Here is a 16,508-nt window from a genome sequence, read left to right on the forward strand (position 1 = left end):
GTAGTGGTCTTGGGGATAGCTCAGGAACTTAAATAAGTAGAAGTTAATTAGCTGACAATTTGTGAAGCACCCCTAGAGCTGGTGAAGCACACAGTCAGTAACGTGTTGCAGTCTTGCTGTGTGTAGTGGATTAAAAGGTCTGCTTCTCTCTGCAGTTTAACAACTCCAATTCAGGGTTGTTCACAGTGAACACGGGCATGAAGAACATCAGTCAAGTTCACATGGTGGATTCATGGAATGGGCTAAAGAAGGTAAGTACCGGGCAGCAAACCTTTAATTCAGGGGCAGTGCCTGAGCTAAACCAAGATAAACTGAAAATTCTGGGTGCTCTTTTCTCTGTGTCATAGGTTTGAAGACAAGTTTCTACAGGACTTAAACTCCTGCAATTGCCTAGAACAGAAGTTGCCAGGAGGCAGCCATGTGGCAAGGGGCTTGTCAGGAAGCATTAAATTCAGTTTCTCATGTGTGTCATTTGGGCTCCCTTGAAACACTGTTGGAGCTGGTTGCCTCTAATGGTTGAAGTCTGGGGCTCCTGTGGCCCGTGTTAAAGGTGTTACTTTAAATACCCTTGTTAAAGGGATGCTTTATTCTTCCCTTGTGGAATATCACTCCTAACTAAAATCACCTGAATCTACACATCAGCCACTACGGGTGGTGGATCTTTTCTCCATTAACTGGGCAGATGTTTGACTCACTGAATCACTGAGGTTGGAAAAGACCTTTAAGATGGGAAGGATCTTTGACGTTCTTTGGTGTTGCGCTCTGAAGCTGCTGTGGAAGCGGTACAGGGTGGTGGATGTCCCGTGCAGGGGTGGAAGCCAACTCCAGCAAGCCCATCCTTCTGAGCTCCTCTCTCTCCACCTGTCCCACAGGTGAACTACTGGCGGAGCAGCGAGTGCAACATGATCAATGGGACGTCGGGGGAGATGTGGCCACCGTTCATGTCCCCGACCTCGCTGGAGTTCTACAGCCCTGATGCCTGCAGGTGAGGCCACAGCTGCCAGCCTGTCCCTTGTGCAGGTGTCAGGACACGCTGCACTCATCCTGTGCACACAGAGTACCTGTGCAGTGACGCAGAGGCCTCGGGACTCGTCTCTAAAGTTCAGCTGCGGTTCGGGGTTGCGGTATCTGAGCTTAGCAAACAGCGCAGTTGTCTGACTATCAGCATCTTGTGGTGTCTATAAATACCTTCCAGATCACCAGAGGAATTCAACTTGCCCACGTTGAATCAGTAGAAAATAACCAACCTAGATAAGATTTGGGCAGCGAGAGGGAGAAGTAGGGGTTGTCAGGAGGAAATGTAGCTGTAACTGTTTGCGGAACTTTTTTAGCTGACTAAAGTCTTGTAGAAATTATGTCAGAGGCGAACTTGTTCCACTATTTCCAGTCTCTCTAAGCTTGTTTTTTTGGTTGGTTTGTGGTTTTTTTCTGTTTTGTTTTGTTTTCTTTTTCCTGCCTGGGTGATGCACTGCTGTGCTTTTCTGTCGTGTATAAGACACCCTGACCTTAGCTGATCACACAGGGACTAAAGTACCCTGCAGAGCAACCCTGTGTGCATATACCTGAGGGAGGAAGGGAGGGCAAGCAGGCGCAAAAACCCTGTGCTCAGCTTGGGGAAGCTAATGTGAACTCAGGCTCTGTAGATAGCACTGCAAAACAAGCAAGTGCTCATGTTGAATAGGGAACAATGACCTCTTCAGTGAACAAACAAAGGCAGCCGAGCCAAGCAATAGCAAAGGAATTCCTCTGCACAAGGCAAGGGACATCAGCAAACACTGAAATGACCCGGAGCCAGGAACACAGAGGGAAGTTTACCTGTTACCAAAGTTTAAACACACATACCTGTTTCTGTAAAACTACAGAAGTCTCTAGAACAGAGCATACTTCCAGTGAAGTGCAGGACACCAAACTTGGTTTCCTGCTGGCACAGGAGGCTCCTGCCAGGCAGAGCTGTGGGTAAAGTGGCTCAGCCTCTTCACCAGGCAGTGGTGTGTCTTCTCCCCAAACTTCTGCCTCAGCCTCTGTGCTCACCCAGGGATGCAAACATCGGTTGATACACTAAAAGTGTATCTGCCTTGCTGCAGGACAGGCAGGGCTCATCTCCTGTGCTGTTTACACGTTAAGTGGAGCTGATGCTGAGGTGCAAATACCTGGTTATCCCTGCAAGGTAGGCAAGGTTTTACCCTGGTGATGTGCCACAGCAGCCTCTGCCTCCCTACTGGAAGGTGAGCAGAGCCAAGAGCCACAAGTGTAACTGCTCAGTGTGCCCTGAATCCTTGGTCCTGGTGTCAGAAGGTATCTGTAGGAATGAGCATCCCCTTGGCAGGCCCAGGCTGTCATGGGTCCCTTCTGTGACCCCTTACCCATTCTGTGATCCCTGCAAGCCTCACTCAAGTGTGAAGGGAGCAAACTTTTATCCTGGAAACTTGCATCGATCCTGGCCAGCTGGTAGCAATATTTCAGTGTAACATCAATAGCCTATTGTAGCAAGAAAAAAATCTTGCTGTGTCATGTGGTGAAATTTTCCACTCCCCTGACAATTGCTGGAGTTGGGCTTCAAAAGAGATTTATGCAGTGTCCATCCCCTGTAACGCAGCACCTCGGAGCCAAGGCTTGCACAAAGTGGGTATTATCTCTTGGAGAGCTGCCCTGGGGATTACTACATGCCTTTTAAACAAATCTCACCTGGATCCAGCAAACAGATTTATAAGCCTGTGGTTTCTCTCCCTAGCTAGTCCTGACCAGCCCTTTATCTATGCTTAAAACATGGAAAGCAAAACCCTTAAAAACTCATTCCCCATCCCAAGCGCTGCTCTGAGAGTTTATCTTGATCTCAAAGTCTAAGTTACATTGCAACTGCATCTTATCCAGCCAAGATAAGAACCCAGTTCTGTGCTAGGAACATGTTGGCTAATTCTGATCCTTCTCCACCGAAACCCAGATCCATGACACTGGTGTATGAGCAGTCCGGGAAGTTCAAGGGTGTTCCCACCTATCGCTTCGTGGCACCGAAAACCCTCTTTGCCAATGGCACGGACTACCCACCCAACGAGGGCTTCTGCCCCTGCATGCAGTCTGGCATCCAGAACGTCAGCACCTGTAGGCTCAGTAAGTCCTTTTCTCCCGCCTGCCGTACCGATATTAAATTTGAGACACAACGCAAGGTTGGCTGTCTGGAACGCCAGCTCTGGTGTCTGCTGGAGTGCTGAAAGGTGCTCTTGGGCTCTGCATGCACTCCACAGGCACCTCAGCAAGGAGGGAAAGAAGGAAACCCCTTGTGCCCAAAGTTCCTTGGGTCCCTGGCCCTATGACAGCTTGGCATTCATGGGAATGCCCGAGGATACGGTGGGAGCTGGGGAGGGAGCAGGCAGGGGAGTGAGGCAGAGGCCGCTCATGAAACTGCCAAATTAAATGTTGACTTTGGGCACTGAGTGTGGGTCACGCAGGAGGGAGAATCCAAACTTAGTGTTCTGATCTGTGTATGGGAGCAGCGAGTTATCACAGCATTGAGCTGTGCATGGCAGGACAGGGTGGCTGGTTTTAATCCTCCCAGAGCAACGGGATAACCCGTGGGGAGGGAAGGGAAGGAGCCTTCTGGTCGGTAGGAGGAAAGGATAAAAGCCTGTTCAGAACAGGTAGTGCAGAGGCTTAAAAACCTCAAAAAAGGTGGGTGTGGAGGATCTTAAGGTGCCTTTGATCTTACCTAGATGCACCAATGTTCATTTCCCACCCTCACTTCTACAACGCCGACCCGTCCCTGGTGAACGCCGTCGAGGGCCTGCACCCCAACAAGGACCAGCATGCGCTTTTCCTGGATGTGCACCCCGTAAGTGAACCCAAAGGGGTCCTCCCATCTCCCCAAGGGCCAGCCCAGGCTGGGGAGGGAGCCTGCCATCAGCTGAGTGGTGGCCCCAGTCTGCTGTCATGGCATTGATTTGAGCAGGTTCCATAGTGCAAAGACTGTCGAGGACGTGTGCAGATAAAAATGTCAAAGCCATAAACTAATTGAGTAATTAGCCTGGCTTCTGGGGAATTGCAGAACTAATTATAAGCGTAATTGTTTCGATAAGCGCAGTCAAGTTCTTTCCACTGACTCAGGTCTATGACACCAGGAGGTGTATCTGGCAGCAGCCCAGCTATGCCCCAAATCTGCAAACACGCATTGCCACGAGAACTGGCTGCCAAAGGCTGCAGACCATGCTGTGGCTCAACCTGGCACCGCCAGTTTTTGGTCTGGCTTCTTCCAGTCTCTCAACCTGCCCATCGAAGTGGCTGCTTTCGCCCTGGTCTGCTCCTGTGTTACGCTCCCCACACATCTACAGCGTCAGGGTGAAGTCACCACTCCAGAGGGGATGAATTGGGCTGTCCTGAGGTGGTGGTGGCGCAGCTGCTGATGGGGAGGGGACTCAGGGATTTTCCACCCATGGCCTCTGTTGTGTATGGTCAGTTTTTCCAAACGTTCGGTGATGTTTGCTCGAGCTGAAAACCGATTTCCCTCCTGAGGCAAGGTAAACTTTGTGTCTTATCTGGACACTGGGTTCTAACTGCTTTTCTTATCGCAGTTATGAAAATCTAATTAAGTTTATTACAGTATCAAACATCTACTGATAATGGTAAAGTTAAATATATTCTTATCTAGCTGCAGGCTGCTGAGTAAAACAGGGACAGTCCAACAAAAATTCTTTGCTTGTAAAAATCTGTTGCAAAACTGCAGAGTCATTAGAAACCAATGCCTTAATGGGTGCCAACAAGACCCAGCTTTGAAGTGTGATGTTTTCACAGTCTTGGGGTATTGCTGGACAAGGTCTGTTGGTTCCTACAAAGCCATTTAGAGGTTATTGATGAAGTGGTTGGTGTCTTCCTGTGCAGGTGACGGGCATCCCCATGAATTGCTCCATCAAGCTCCAGCTGAACCTGTACATAAAGCAGGTGTCTGATATACTGTAAGTAGTCACCTTCTAGAAGTGTCCATCTCCCTTCCCTGAGCAGGGAGTGCTGCTGAGCCACTGCAGGGTTTAGTCTCTCCAAAGATGAAGCAGCTTTACCATGACCAATTGTCCTGACTGCCAGAGCCAGCTGGCTCCTGTTGAAATGTCAGCCATTCCAGTGACCACAAGTTGCCATCCTTTATCAGTGCAGGTGTGGCTGCCTGTTTGCTCAGCTCTGACCATATTCCTGCTCCTGACCAGACAGCTCATGAATGGACTGCTTCTCCTGATGAAGCAGGAGCTGTTCACCTGTGCTGTGCTGCTTCTCAGGTGTTACCTCCAACATGGAGAGGCCACCTCCTTACTGTGGTTTCCTGTCAGTCTGTCAGATCCACCCCCCTAGGAAGAATTATGGCACTAATTGTGGCTTGATCAACCATAAATCTAAGCGTGTGTTTCTGTTTTTAATTCTCTTCCCCCTCCCCCAGTCAAACAGGGAAGATTAAGCCGGTGGTCCTGCCGCTGCTGTGGTTTGCAGAGGTGAGCTGCCTTCCTCGACCTGATTCTGCAGAGCCTCTCCTGCTTCCCCATCACCCAGTGTTGGGGAAACTCCACTTTGGATAAAGCTTAAAGCCAGCCAGACTAATTAAGCACCAACAGAAGGCTTTTCAATACTTGGCTATGTCATTAATCCCTCTGAGCTGAACAAAACCTGCACTATACTTGGTAAATCTCTGGCTCTGCCCTAGATGTGGGGTTAAATAGGGCCTTGGACAGAGCTGCCAGCATCCCCGTATTAATGTGGGCCAGGGAGTGCAGCCCCCAGCTGTGTGCATGTCCAGCTGACTCCAGCTATTTAGTAAAAGCTTCTGGCCTGACTGAATCTTGCATAAATTCCCTAATTTATGCCAGGAGGGGTTGGGAGAGGAATTGTTCAGTTGGTCTGCGTCAGCCCTGGACGGGAGGGAAATGCCACTGACAACTCCGCTTTTTTGAGCAGAGCGGATCCATCGAAGGCTCAGTCCTAAACCAGTTTTACACCAACCTGGTGCTGCTCCCGTCGCTGCTGGAATACCTGCAGTATATCTTCCTTGGACTGAGTGTCCCCCTCATTATCTCAGCAGCTGTGCTCATGGTAATGAATAAGGTAAGAATCTGCAGATGTCTGGTAGGAAATGCTGTTAGTCAAATCAGACTTAATCAGATGATGTAGATTGGGCTGACAATCTAATGTTCCTGAGGAAACATTGGCTGATGCCACCGACAATCTCCTAATGGTGCCAGGTGCCAGCAGATAGCAGCAGGACTTCCTCAGCCACCCAGAAAGAAATTGGGCTGCAAATAGATAACGTAAAGCATTTCTGGTTTTCTTGATGCACAGTAGTGATGAAAGTGGCTTCCTGGAGGAGGAGGTATTTCTCAGCTCAGCCAGCTAATGAAGAAACAAGCCTAGTTTATCAACCCAGCCTCTGTAGAAGGCAGCAGCAGGTCTGTGACACTGCACAAATCTGCATCTCTGCAGGGTCCCAACAGTTTTCCATTTAGAGCAGAGGCTTCTCCAGAGGATGGAGCTACTTGAGCACAGCTTGTTCAGAGATGAAATGCAGTTGCTGTGTTCATGCAGAGGGGATGCAGCCACTGTGGCTGCTTGTCAGCCCAGCTCAGATTCTGTCTTCCACTGGAATGCACTTGGTTGCTGTGCAAAGTCCTCCAAATAGCTCTGGAAGTGAAACCCTCAGAGCCTTTGTGGATCTGGGCTTACCGAGAAGTGCAGACCTTTGAAGCCTGCCAGGATCTGGCAGCTGGGCAACAGTTGGCCTGTGATGGGGCAGGCAGTGGGGGTGAGGCTGAGGAGCTGTCAGGACAGAATATAAAAGAGCTAAAACACTCAGTGGAGATCTGTGGCTCCGGCTCCATGACAGTGATCTGATAACACTAAGCTCTCTACAAGCTTTAGCTCTTGAAGTAGAGATCTAGCTCCCTACCCTAACCTGTATCAAAGCAAGCTGGTTTAGTTTTACACTACAGTCAGATGGCTTGGGCTGGCTCTAAAGCTACAGAGGTGAAGAGGCTACTTGTGAGGATAAAGGGCAGTGCTTGGGATAAGAGCGGACTAAGAGGAGGCATGTGTGAGGGGCTTCCTTTGCTCAGCCTCCTGTTACTGCCCTGACTGAAACTCTAATGCAAACCCACCTTAAATAGCCCTAGAGTTCTCTGAGTATCACGTAATTGGATTTTAACCAAGCCTACAATTGCTTAAGTGACTTAAACACATGATCCCAAATCCCCTTGTTCCTCCACCCACTTCCCTGGAGGGTGGGAGCGTTGCTAGGGCCCAGCATGGAGCCCAGTGCTCATCACCAAGCCCTTATTGTGCTCCCAGGATGGTCCTGGGATGAACGGCTCCACTTCAGCGCATGCCAGGCAGACACTCTGCTGCGTTTCAGCGGGTCTGAAAAAGGGCTGGGCAACTGTTTCTAACATCTTATGTAGCCCTGAGCTGGCATTTCCTCACCCTGCTTTTTGCAAGTCTTAATTCCTGGTATCAGAGAGATTTAACTATGCCAGAAAGGATCAGGCAGAGAAGCTGGACTTTAAACTCATTCAAGCCAACTGAATATCTGCTTGTGCAGTGTCACAAATGCAGGCGTTAGCCAGCTGTGTTCCTCTGCTCAGCCAAAAGTGGTGTGAAGTGTTAGAGCTGAACATCACCTGCAGAAAGTGCCTGACTACCTGGAAAGTGATTTAAAAAGCTCCAATGACCTTTTAAATCCCCAAGAAAGCTGTACAACAACACATGAACGTCTCCACCTAATTGAGTAGATAAGAGCTTGTAAACTGGAAGACAGCGATTTGCAGCCAAGGTGTGTTCCTCATTTGATTGAAGTGTTGCTGATCTGGCGCTGATTGCTTAATCGTGCACAGTTCTGCCTCTCGAAGTCACAGGCGATGCCAGAGGGGACACTGAGCAGGGACATTGTCCACACCTTCACGTGTCTGCCAGCGTGAAGGTCTCCCTGAGCCCAGCTCCTCCCTGGAGTGTCCTGTGTGCCTCTGGCTTCTGGAGGGAGCAGTGTGCTCTGAACCCAGTGCAGATGAGGTACTGTGAAACACTTAAATCTTAGTCTAGTTTATAGTAGAGCCAGTTTGAAATGCATCTGTTGGACGCACAGCTCTAAAAGTGCATAAATCTGTACAGGTGTAAAACACACCCAGATGTTCTATCTCTCCTTTGCCGTCGTGGCCTAAAGCCTGTGTGGTGACACATTTAAAAGGCAAACAGACCATTTTAAAACTGGCTTGACACTGACCAAAATCTTAAATAGGACTTAGCTTAATCTAAATTTTGAAATCTTCATTAATAACTAGATTCTAGTTCAACAGTGATCTTCGAATCTCCTCTGAAAATTGGAACCCTCATGAAATTTGTGTCCAAGTGCACCATAAACTAGACTGATTGTCTTCTAGGAAAAATGCTCTTTATTTTGGAGTAGCAATAAAAAGAACTCAGACAGTAATAAGGCCAACCAGGCCATCTCTGCCAAAAAGCTGCCTCCGGTTAAGGGGACGGTGTTGCGGGAAGCCAGACTGTAGGTGGGTACCCAGTCAAGGTAACACGCTTTTCTCTCGTCCTGATTTGATTAAACTTTGCTTAAAACCAATCAAATTAAACGTTTACTGTCCACATCTACCAGACATGCCCTCCTGGCAAGCTTTGATGGAACAATGTTGTCTCATGCCTTTATTCGGGGCAATTTAGATGTCTTAATACTCACACTTAACAACATTGCAAGCACATGCTTTTATTGTTTCTCCTGGTGTACCTGATCTGCGGCCCTAATACCAGCGGGGATCAGGGAGAAAAGTAAGATTGGTGTTTCCACCAATTTTTTTTTTGCCTTTTTCCCTCCACTTCCAAGTGTCTGAGATCCAGAGGTAAGTTTTTGAATGGGGTAAAAACTCATGGGGGTAACAGAGATAGTCAACTGGTGGGTATCACCCTTCCCCTGCATGCAGGGAGCCTCAACAGCGAGGCTTTCAAGAGGGAATTTGTCATGTATAAATATCTGGGTTTGTATTACAGGATCACAAAATCACTGAATCGTTCAGGTTGGAAGGGACCTCTGGAGGTCATCTAGTTCAGCATCTCGACCAAGCAGGGTCACCTAAAGCTGGTTTCTCAGGACCATGTCCAGATGTCTCTTAATATCTTCAGGGATGGAGATTCCCATTGTTACAGTTTCACAGAAAAAGAAAAGGAAAAAAGTATTTCTTACTGTTCACATGGAATACCCTGTGTTTACATGCCACTTGGCTCTTGTCCTGTTCCTGGACATGACCAAGAAGAGCCTGGCTCTGTATTTGCACACCCCCTTCAGATCCTTGTATACAGTGGTAAAATCCCCCTGAGCCTTCTGTCCTTGAGGCTGAACACTTCCAGTTCTCTTGACCTTTGCTCACATAAGAGACAGTCCAGTCTTATAATCACTTTAGTGGTCTTTTGCTGAACTCCTTCCAGTAGCTCCATCTCTCTTAGCCTGGGAATCCCAGAACTGAACCCAGTAGTCCATGTATGTCCTCACCGGTGATGACCAGAGGGGAAGGATCACCTCTATGACCTGCTGGCAACACTCCCAGTGCAGCCCAGGATACAGTTGGCTGCCTCTGCTACACAGGCACACTGCTCGTTCATGTTCAGCTTGGTGTCCCCTGAGACTCTCAGGTCCTTTTCTGCCAAACCACTTCAGAGCTGTACCCTTGTCTTGTACTGGTGCATGGGGTTGTCCTTGCCCAAGTGTTAAACCTCGTGAGGGTCCTTCCAGTCCATTTCTCAGCCTACTGAGATCCCTTTTGGTGTATCAGCCACTCTCCCAGTTTTTGTAGATCATTAATAAAGATGTTACGCAGGACTGGACCCAGTATTGACCCCTGGTGTACACTGATGGTTACTGGCCTTCAACTAGACCTCATGACCCTCTGGGCCTGGCTGTCAGCCACTTTTCAGTCTACCAGTTTTCTGCTCATCCAGCCCATACTTCATCAGCTTCCCTGTAAGGCTTTTATGTGAGACAGTGTCAAAAGCCTAAAGTCCAGGTAGATGATCCCATTGCTCTCCCCTCATCTACCAAGCCAGTCATTTCATCCCAGACATTTATCAAGTTGGTCAAGCACAATTTCCCCTTGGTGAATCCATGTTGACTACTCCTGATGACTTTCTTTGTCCATCATATGCCTGGCTATGGTTCCTAGGATTAGCTGCTCCATCACCTTCACAAGGATTGAAGGGAGGCTGACTGGCCTGTAGCTCCTGAGGTCTTCCTTCTTGATTTTCTTCAAGATAGAAGAGACATTTGCTTTCCTTCAGTCTTAGGGCCCCTTTCCCCATTGCCAGGATAAGGGGGAGTGGCCTTGTTGTGATATTAGCCTGCTATTCCCATCAGGCTCCATGGATTTGTGTATGTCTAGGTTACTGAAGTATTCTCTGACCTCATCCTCTTCCATCAAGGGTGTGTCTTCCTTGCTCCAGACTTTCCTCTGGTTTCTGGGGTCCCCTGCCTCATTCAGGAACAGGCCTGCATGTTCCCTACTCTTTCTTTTGTCACCTGGGTGCTTATAAAAGTCTTCCTTTTTTCTGACATCCTCAGCCAGATTCAATTCCACTTGGGACTTGGCTTTCCTATCTTCATCCCTGCATGCTGGGAGAGTGTCCCTATATTCCTGCCAGGTTACCTGTCCCTGCTTCCACCTTCTGTATGCTTCCATTCTGCCTTTGTGTTTGGTCAGGAGCTCTTACTTCATCCATGTAGGCCTGCTGGTATTTTTTCCTGGCTTTGGATGCTTGTTGGGTTCTTGAACTTGGAGGAAATGATCCTTGAATATTAAGCATCTTTTTTGCCCTGCCTGTATCCCCCCCTGAGGTCTGTAGTCACTTTTAGAATCACAGAATCATAGACTCATTGAGGTTGAAAAGACCTCCAAGATCATCAAGTCCGATCTTCAGTCAAATACCACCACACCCAAATGGTTTCCAGGTGGTACTGGTGGTATCAGTGGTGCCCACCCTGAAGCAGCAGTGGGCAATAGTCAAAGGGTTAGATAAGCCTCACAGTCCATCCACAACACGCCAATCCCCAGTGAGCAGCAACTGTCTCTAGATGATGAGTCAGGTGGGCACGTTGGTGTCTCTGTCCCCACCAGCGGGGAGTGACCCAGTTCTGTCAATTCCTGCTTCCCCCTGGGGTTCTTGTAGGATTTATGGTCAGGGGCCCACGTGATCTGCTTGGAGGTGTTTCTGACTCCTCTTCAGCTATCGGGGTGGTGACCCTGTTCTGTAGGTGTAAGCCTTTGGGCAAGGAGGAGCCTTCCTCTTGCTGTCAGGAAGCACCGGCTTCCACCGTTCACCCTCAGCAGAGGCTGCACCCACCACGATACTGAGAACGAGTGCTGTCTGTGTGTACTGCAGGTGGTGTCTGGGGATCTTCAAGCCATTCTGTCCCTGAGAAGATCTCTCCATCCTCCTCCCACAACACGCTGTCCCATAGCTGCTCCACACAGCTCTTCAGGCTGGGTGCTTGGTGGGGGTTGTTAGAGATGCTGGTGGGCAGGAATGGAAATGACTTCATTTTGTTGGGGGAGGAGGTTTAAGAAAGTTTAAGAAGCCTTCAGGAAAGGGGCGTTGGCCCCCGGGAAGATTCCAGAGGTTTGGGGTGGGCGTGGCCCACGTGGGGGTGCGGTGGCACGCCCTGCCAGGTGTGACTGTGGTGCCACCACCGCGTGCGCACCGTGACCTCTGTACCTCCCCTGCAGGGACCCGCCGCCGAGAAGAGCCCACGTCCCCCCGCCACGCAGACCAAACTACCCCCCTCCTCCGAGACCACGCCGCTCCTACACGACGCTGACACGCTGAGCCAGGATGACGCCGAATCCTGAGCCACCACCCTCCCGGCACGCTTCCCACCGGGACGCGCCCGTGCCGGAGGCGAGGCCTGCTTCGGGTCCCCAGAGGTCTCTGGAAGGTGAAGTCGTCCTGGACAGCTCAGTGGAGACCCTGCACAACCACAGCAAAACCACAGGACAGTATTGCTGCACAGCACTCCCGCGCCAGGAACGGGAGACCTCATCCAGACTCTCAACGCAGTGTCCAAGAACCCTTGACCCCAAGGACCGGCCTTTGCCACAGCCCCTCTCTCTGGTGGGCCAGCAGGAGCGAAGGTGGTTGCTGACTGATCTGAGAGGTTATTTGCAATTTAAAACTGCCTATTGCTGGAGATAAAAGGCACTTTAATGGGAGCCTTTAAAACAAATGAGGTTTGTGTAGGTAGCAGGGATGGGATTTAGTGATCTTTTTAAAAGCCACCGTTCATCTCACCGAATGGGGCAGTTGTGCTGGAGCCACTTATGGTTTTATTACCACTTGATGTAACTGGACTGCACTGCAAATCAATTCTGGGTGCTGTCACCTCAGTGATGTCTCTTCCCAGGGTCCCTGGAGCCTGTCCAGGGTTACTCCAGCCTTTGCATGTTTTGGAAAGTACAGTGGTGACTTTTAAAGCCCCAGTTCTGTGCCATGACCTTGCGCTCCAGTCATTCCAGCTCACAGCCCTGTTACTTTGCCTCTCCTTGCTGTAAGTGACTGTGTGAGATGAGCCTTGGCAACAACTCTGTGGTACATCTGAGCTGTCACTCAGCTCCTGGCAGTTGTCCCTGCTGCCTGCTCAGCCATCCAGGGTCAGCTTCTCTGGCTGTGGCTGTCAGTGCTGGGAAGCTGTTGGTCTCTCTGGCCTGACCATGGGAAGGGGGAAGCTTAACCCTGTCTTTGAATGTTAATGAAGATATTTGTGCTTCTGAGAGCAAGGAATATGTGCAATCATGAAAGTAACAATGGCCTTAGTACAGTTTGATTAAACTATTGCAGATTTCTGAAATGGCGTCTTGGGGGACCTGGGCCTGCATGTCACCTGGGGGTGGGAGGGCTGAGATCACACTTCAGTGGAAAAGAATCCCCAAGCACAGAGATATTTTTATCTAACTACCAGTCAGTAGTTGTCTTCTTCACTTCTAACCAGGAGCCACGGTAGCCCTTGGGAAAACTAAAGGGGCCAATGTTGAAATGTCTGGCAAGGACAAAACAGAGGACCAGAGGAATTGTTGCACTGTGTGTGGCATGAATACTGTTGGGGTCTGGAAAGTGTTGTCAAGGACAACCCTGTAACCTTCTAGTGGGGTAAGCGATAATTCTCCCTTAGACCTCCATCCATCTTATGGGGCAGGAAGAGCACAGGAGCTAAAACCAACATCACCGTTCCTGTGCCAGTGCATTCCTTACTGGCCATGTTCCCAGTCCTGCAGTGGGCTGCCTTACTATGGAAACAGCTGTGATACAGCCTGGGTCATGACAGGGAAGGGTGGCAGCTCCCCAGAACTTGGTCCGTGGGCTGAACTCACCTCGATACTTGAAGTGTGTCTCACAGGTACGACAGGACTAGCCAAGTCCCTTCTTGTGGCCACTGCTGCCAGGTTGTCTCTGTGGCACGAGTCCTCACTGAGGGTGATGCTTAAACTACAGCTGTAAAACTCTCTCTGGCCTTAAATCCAAACTTACCCAGCTGCAAACAGCAGCTCACAGCTACAGCCTTGGCCAGCGGCGACAGAGACAGGAGTGGGGCAGAGGCTCTCTGGGACACCAGACCCATCAGCTCACACCTATGAGACCCAAATCTGAGGGCAGAGCAGCGATAACCACCCCGTGGGCTCCCCTTGCGAGAGAGGCTTTAATGACATACCGGTGCTAATTGCTGTTGGACGAGCAAACACGAATAAAAAGACGGGAATACCGCTCCTACAACAAGCTTCGCTGGTGTGTTTGGTCGGTGGGTCTCTGTGGCTGTGCGGCATGCGAGCCCTTCGCAGGAGCTCGTACTTTCCCCACGGCCCGTGGGGCGCGCCCGTGGGGGCTCGGCGGGGCCGGGCGCTGCAGCGCTGCGGCGCGGCCGCCCGAGGGCGCTGTGGGGCCGCGGTCGCTCCGCGGGCCCGGGGTGGTCCCGGGTGGGGGCGGCGGGACCCGGGAACGGCGAGGGATGTGGGACACGATCAGGGATCCCCGGCCATGGTCTCCCAGCCCCGAGTGCTCGGCGGGGTCGTGCTGCGATGTGTCTCTCCATCAGCTCGCAGCGCTCCCCCCTGTTTCCCCCGCCCTGCACTTCGTTCACCTTGCTGGCTGCTCGTTTCCAGTTCGTTTTGAGATGCTTCTCACAACGCCGAGTCCCTTCCTGGCCCTGACTCACTCTCCCTTGCCAACTCCCTTTGTACACTGTGTTCGGGACTGTCACAGGCCAAACATCCCTGGTGCAACACCCTCCCTCCCCTGTGCTAAGCCGGGTTGAAGTCATTTACCTTCTCCTGAGAATTTTAATTGGCCTCCACAGGCTCAGTAATCATCACAACAATCTTGTTTTACTGTGCAGAGTCTTGGGAGCCTCAATTCACCCACCCTGGAACAGCCACGGGAGTCGAATGGGTCACCTCCATCCACGAGGTGCTTCATCATCAAGGGGGAACTGTCAGGGCTTGGTGTCTTCTTTCCCCCTGCTGTGTGATGGAGCCTTCACCAGCTCCTCTGTAAGACAGACCAGGAATAACACAACGCTCCCCATTTACACTGGGGGTAGAGTGCTTTTATGAACACAGATCAGGAGCTTTTCCCATTTCTTATCTCTATCCCACCTTCCCTGAAGCATCCCCAGCTTAGCTACCCTCTGTGGAGAGGGTTCAGACCCTCCTACAGCAGGAGCAGCCTCTGTGTTATTCTCTTCACCTGTGTCCCATTGCTCCCAGGTGCCCATCATTAGTTAGGCTGGGTTAAAATCCCAGCAGGGAGAAGAGGCTCTGGTTTGAGACTCAGCAAGTCTTTGCTCTGCTGTGTAGCTGCTCTGCTCTTCCTGAGCACATCCAGGTCTGCTCCTGAGCTGTGGCTTCGGTCTCCCCGGTGTACAGGACTCTGACAGCAGTGACCAAACCCTTCAGTGACGCTGGCAGGTATGTGAGGTTGCTGCTGGGGTGGGTCTTCATGGGCAGGTGGGTCTCCTGGGGCAGAGCTGCAACTTTCATTGCTTGAAAAAAACCCAATAAAACCAACAAGAAGCAGACAAGCAGAGCAATGTGTAGCTGATGCTATTGCAGTTATAGAGGTGATTTTGTGGTGTTTGATGGGAAATGCGTTTCTCTATGGCAGCTATAGGGTACTGAGCTTTATGTGCATGCAGATGTCTGCAGTGTGGGACTGCAGGACCCAATACCCAGGCAAGATGTGCCCGGAGGAGACAAAGCGCCTTGCAGCACCTGATTTCTCTTGCACTTGGCTGCAATGAACCTCTCTGTCTGGGAGGAAATATCTGGAGGGAGGACAAGCAGCTCATGTGGTTTTGGAGGAGAGCCTGGATGGCCTGTCCGTGCCTGGGCACTGCAGGGTTTGCCTGTGTGGGTTGGGTTTAATCCTCTCTTGTGCAGGGGACTCTGCTGTTGCGGTGCAGGACTCAGGTCTTGGATTGGGTGCACGTAGCTTAAATCATCGACCCTCCTGTGCGTGAGCTGGGAGTTCAGCCTGTGCCCTGTGCTGTGTGTGGGGACCTGCACTGGTTTAATCCCCCTCTCAGTCTGACACTGAGCTGACGGTGTTTTTGTGCTCGGCACCGCAGTGCTGGCACGAGCGGTGCCCGGCAGGCCTGGCCCTGAGCTGCCCTGTGTGCTTGGCCAGCCCCGCTCTGCGCAGCCATCTGCCGCCCTGGCTGCTGCCCAGCCCGCCAGAGGGGTGCCCCACGCCCCAGGGATCACTGCCCACGTCCTTTCCCTCGCAGCACAGCCCGAGGGGCAGCGCTGGGTGACTCTGGCATTGCCCCCAGCGTGAGCCGTGCCATGGGTACAACCTCCACACGTGCAGCTGAGACCCATGACGGGCGTGTTACTGTGGCAGAAAGCAAATATGGGCTGCCTGGGCTTTGGCAGCGAAGCCTCTGCTCCCAAGTGTGCGTTGGATGGTGGTGTTAAACTTTATGGTGTTTTTAATGCCTCATTGGAAGAGTGTGACTAAACGTCCTTCCACCTCCTGCTCATGAGGACACAGGAGTTTAATTTTATCGCCTCACTAGTCACCAGAGTCAGGGCCAGACCATTTCTGGGAATAAGCCTTGTGTACATGAGCTCCTCTGCCCAGGGCTGTCAGAAATTCTCCTGCCCTTCGAAAAGGGAAGGGAAAAGAAATGTACCCCTTGCTTTGAGCAGTTCCTTTTACTGAGGTGCTGATGTGTCTTGGCAGTGAGAGCCCATCGCACAGAGTATCCCTTTGGGATGCTCCATCCTTGCTACTGTGGTTATGGGGTGACTTCTCAAGTCACCTTATTGCTTTCTCACAGCAGTTCACATGCCAAATCTTGGCTCTGTTGGGGTAAACCGGACCATGGCCCTGTACTGAGTCCCTGTTTCCCTTTCCCATTGCCATGTGCATCCAGGTGGGGTGATGCCCGCTGGGGAGTTCCCGCTGCAATCCCAGTCCGTGGGGCTCAGAGTGGTGACATGAAGCCGACC

General features: G+C 50.9%; 1 protein-coding gene across 6 annotated transcripts in view; it reads left to right on the forward strand.

Moving 5' to 3' along the window:
- The window catches only part of SCARB1 (scavenger receptor class B member 1), a 31,122-nt gene that overhangs the window by 11,551 nt on the left and 3,063 nt on the right, over positions 1-16,508 (forward strand). The window contains exons 5-12 of one of the 6 annotated variants that reach the window (XR_003570629.1): positions 156-251; positions 873-985; positions 2,942-3,108; positions 3,708-3,826; positions 4,870-4,943; positions 5,417-5,468; positions 5,929-6,075; positions 8,397-11,461. Coding sequence is in view for 5 of the 6 variants with exons in the window: in XM_027878516.1 (XP_027734317.1) it covers positions 156-251; positions 873-985; positions 2,942-3,108; positions 3,708-3,826; positions 4,870-4,943; positions 5,417-5,468; positions 5,929-6,075; positions 8,397-8,522 (894 nt within the window). In the remaining variant the exon portion in view is untranslated. Of the gene's footprint in view, positions 1-155; positions 252-872; positions 986-2,035; positions 2,050-2,941; positions 3,109-3,707; positions 3,827-4,869; positions 4,944-5,416; positions 5,469-5,928; positions 6,076-7,375; positions 7,379-8,396; positions 11,692-11,735; positions 13,771-16,508 lie in introns of those variants that run through there. The other 5 variants (XM_027878516.1, XM_027878518.1, XM_027878519.1 and 2 more) reach the window with 5 other exon arrangements.

The sequence above is a fragment of the Empidonax traillii genome, unplaced genomic scaffold (assembly GCF_003031625.1).
Source record: "Empidonax traillii isolate 1590-97213 ecotype Southwest subspecies unplaced genomic scaffold, ASM303162v1 scaffold43:size1863611, whole genome shotgun sequence".
In the NCBI taxonomy this organism is placed as follows: Eukaryota; Metazoa; Chordata; class Aves; order Passeriformes; family Tyrannidae; genus Empidonax; species Empidonax traillii.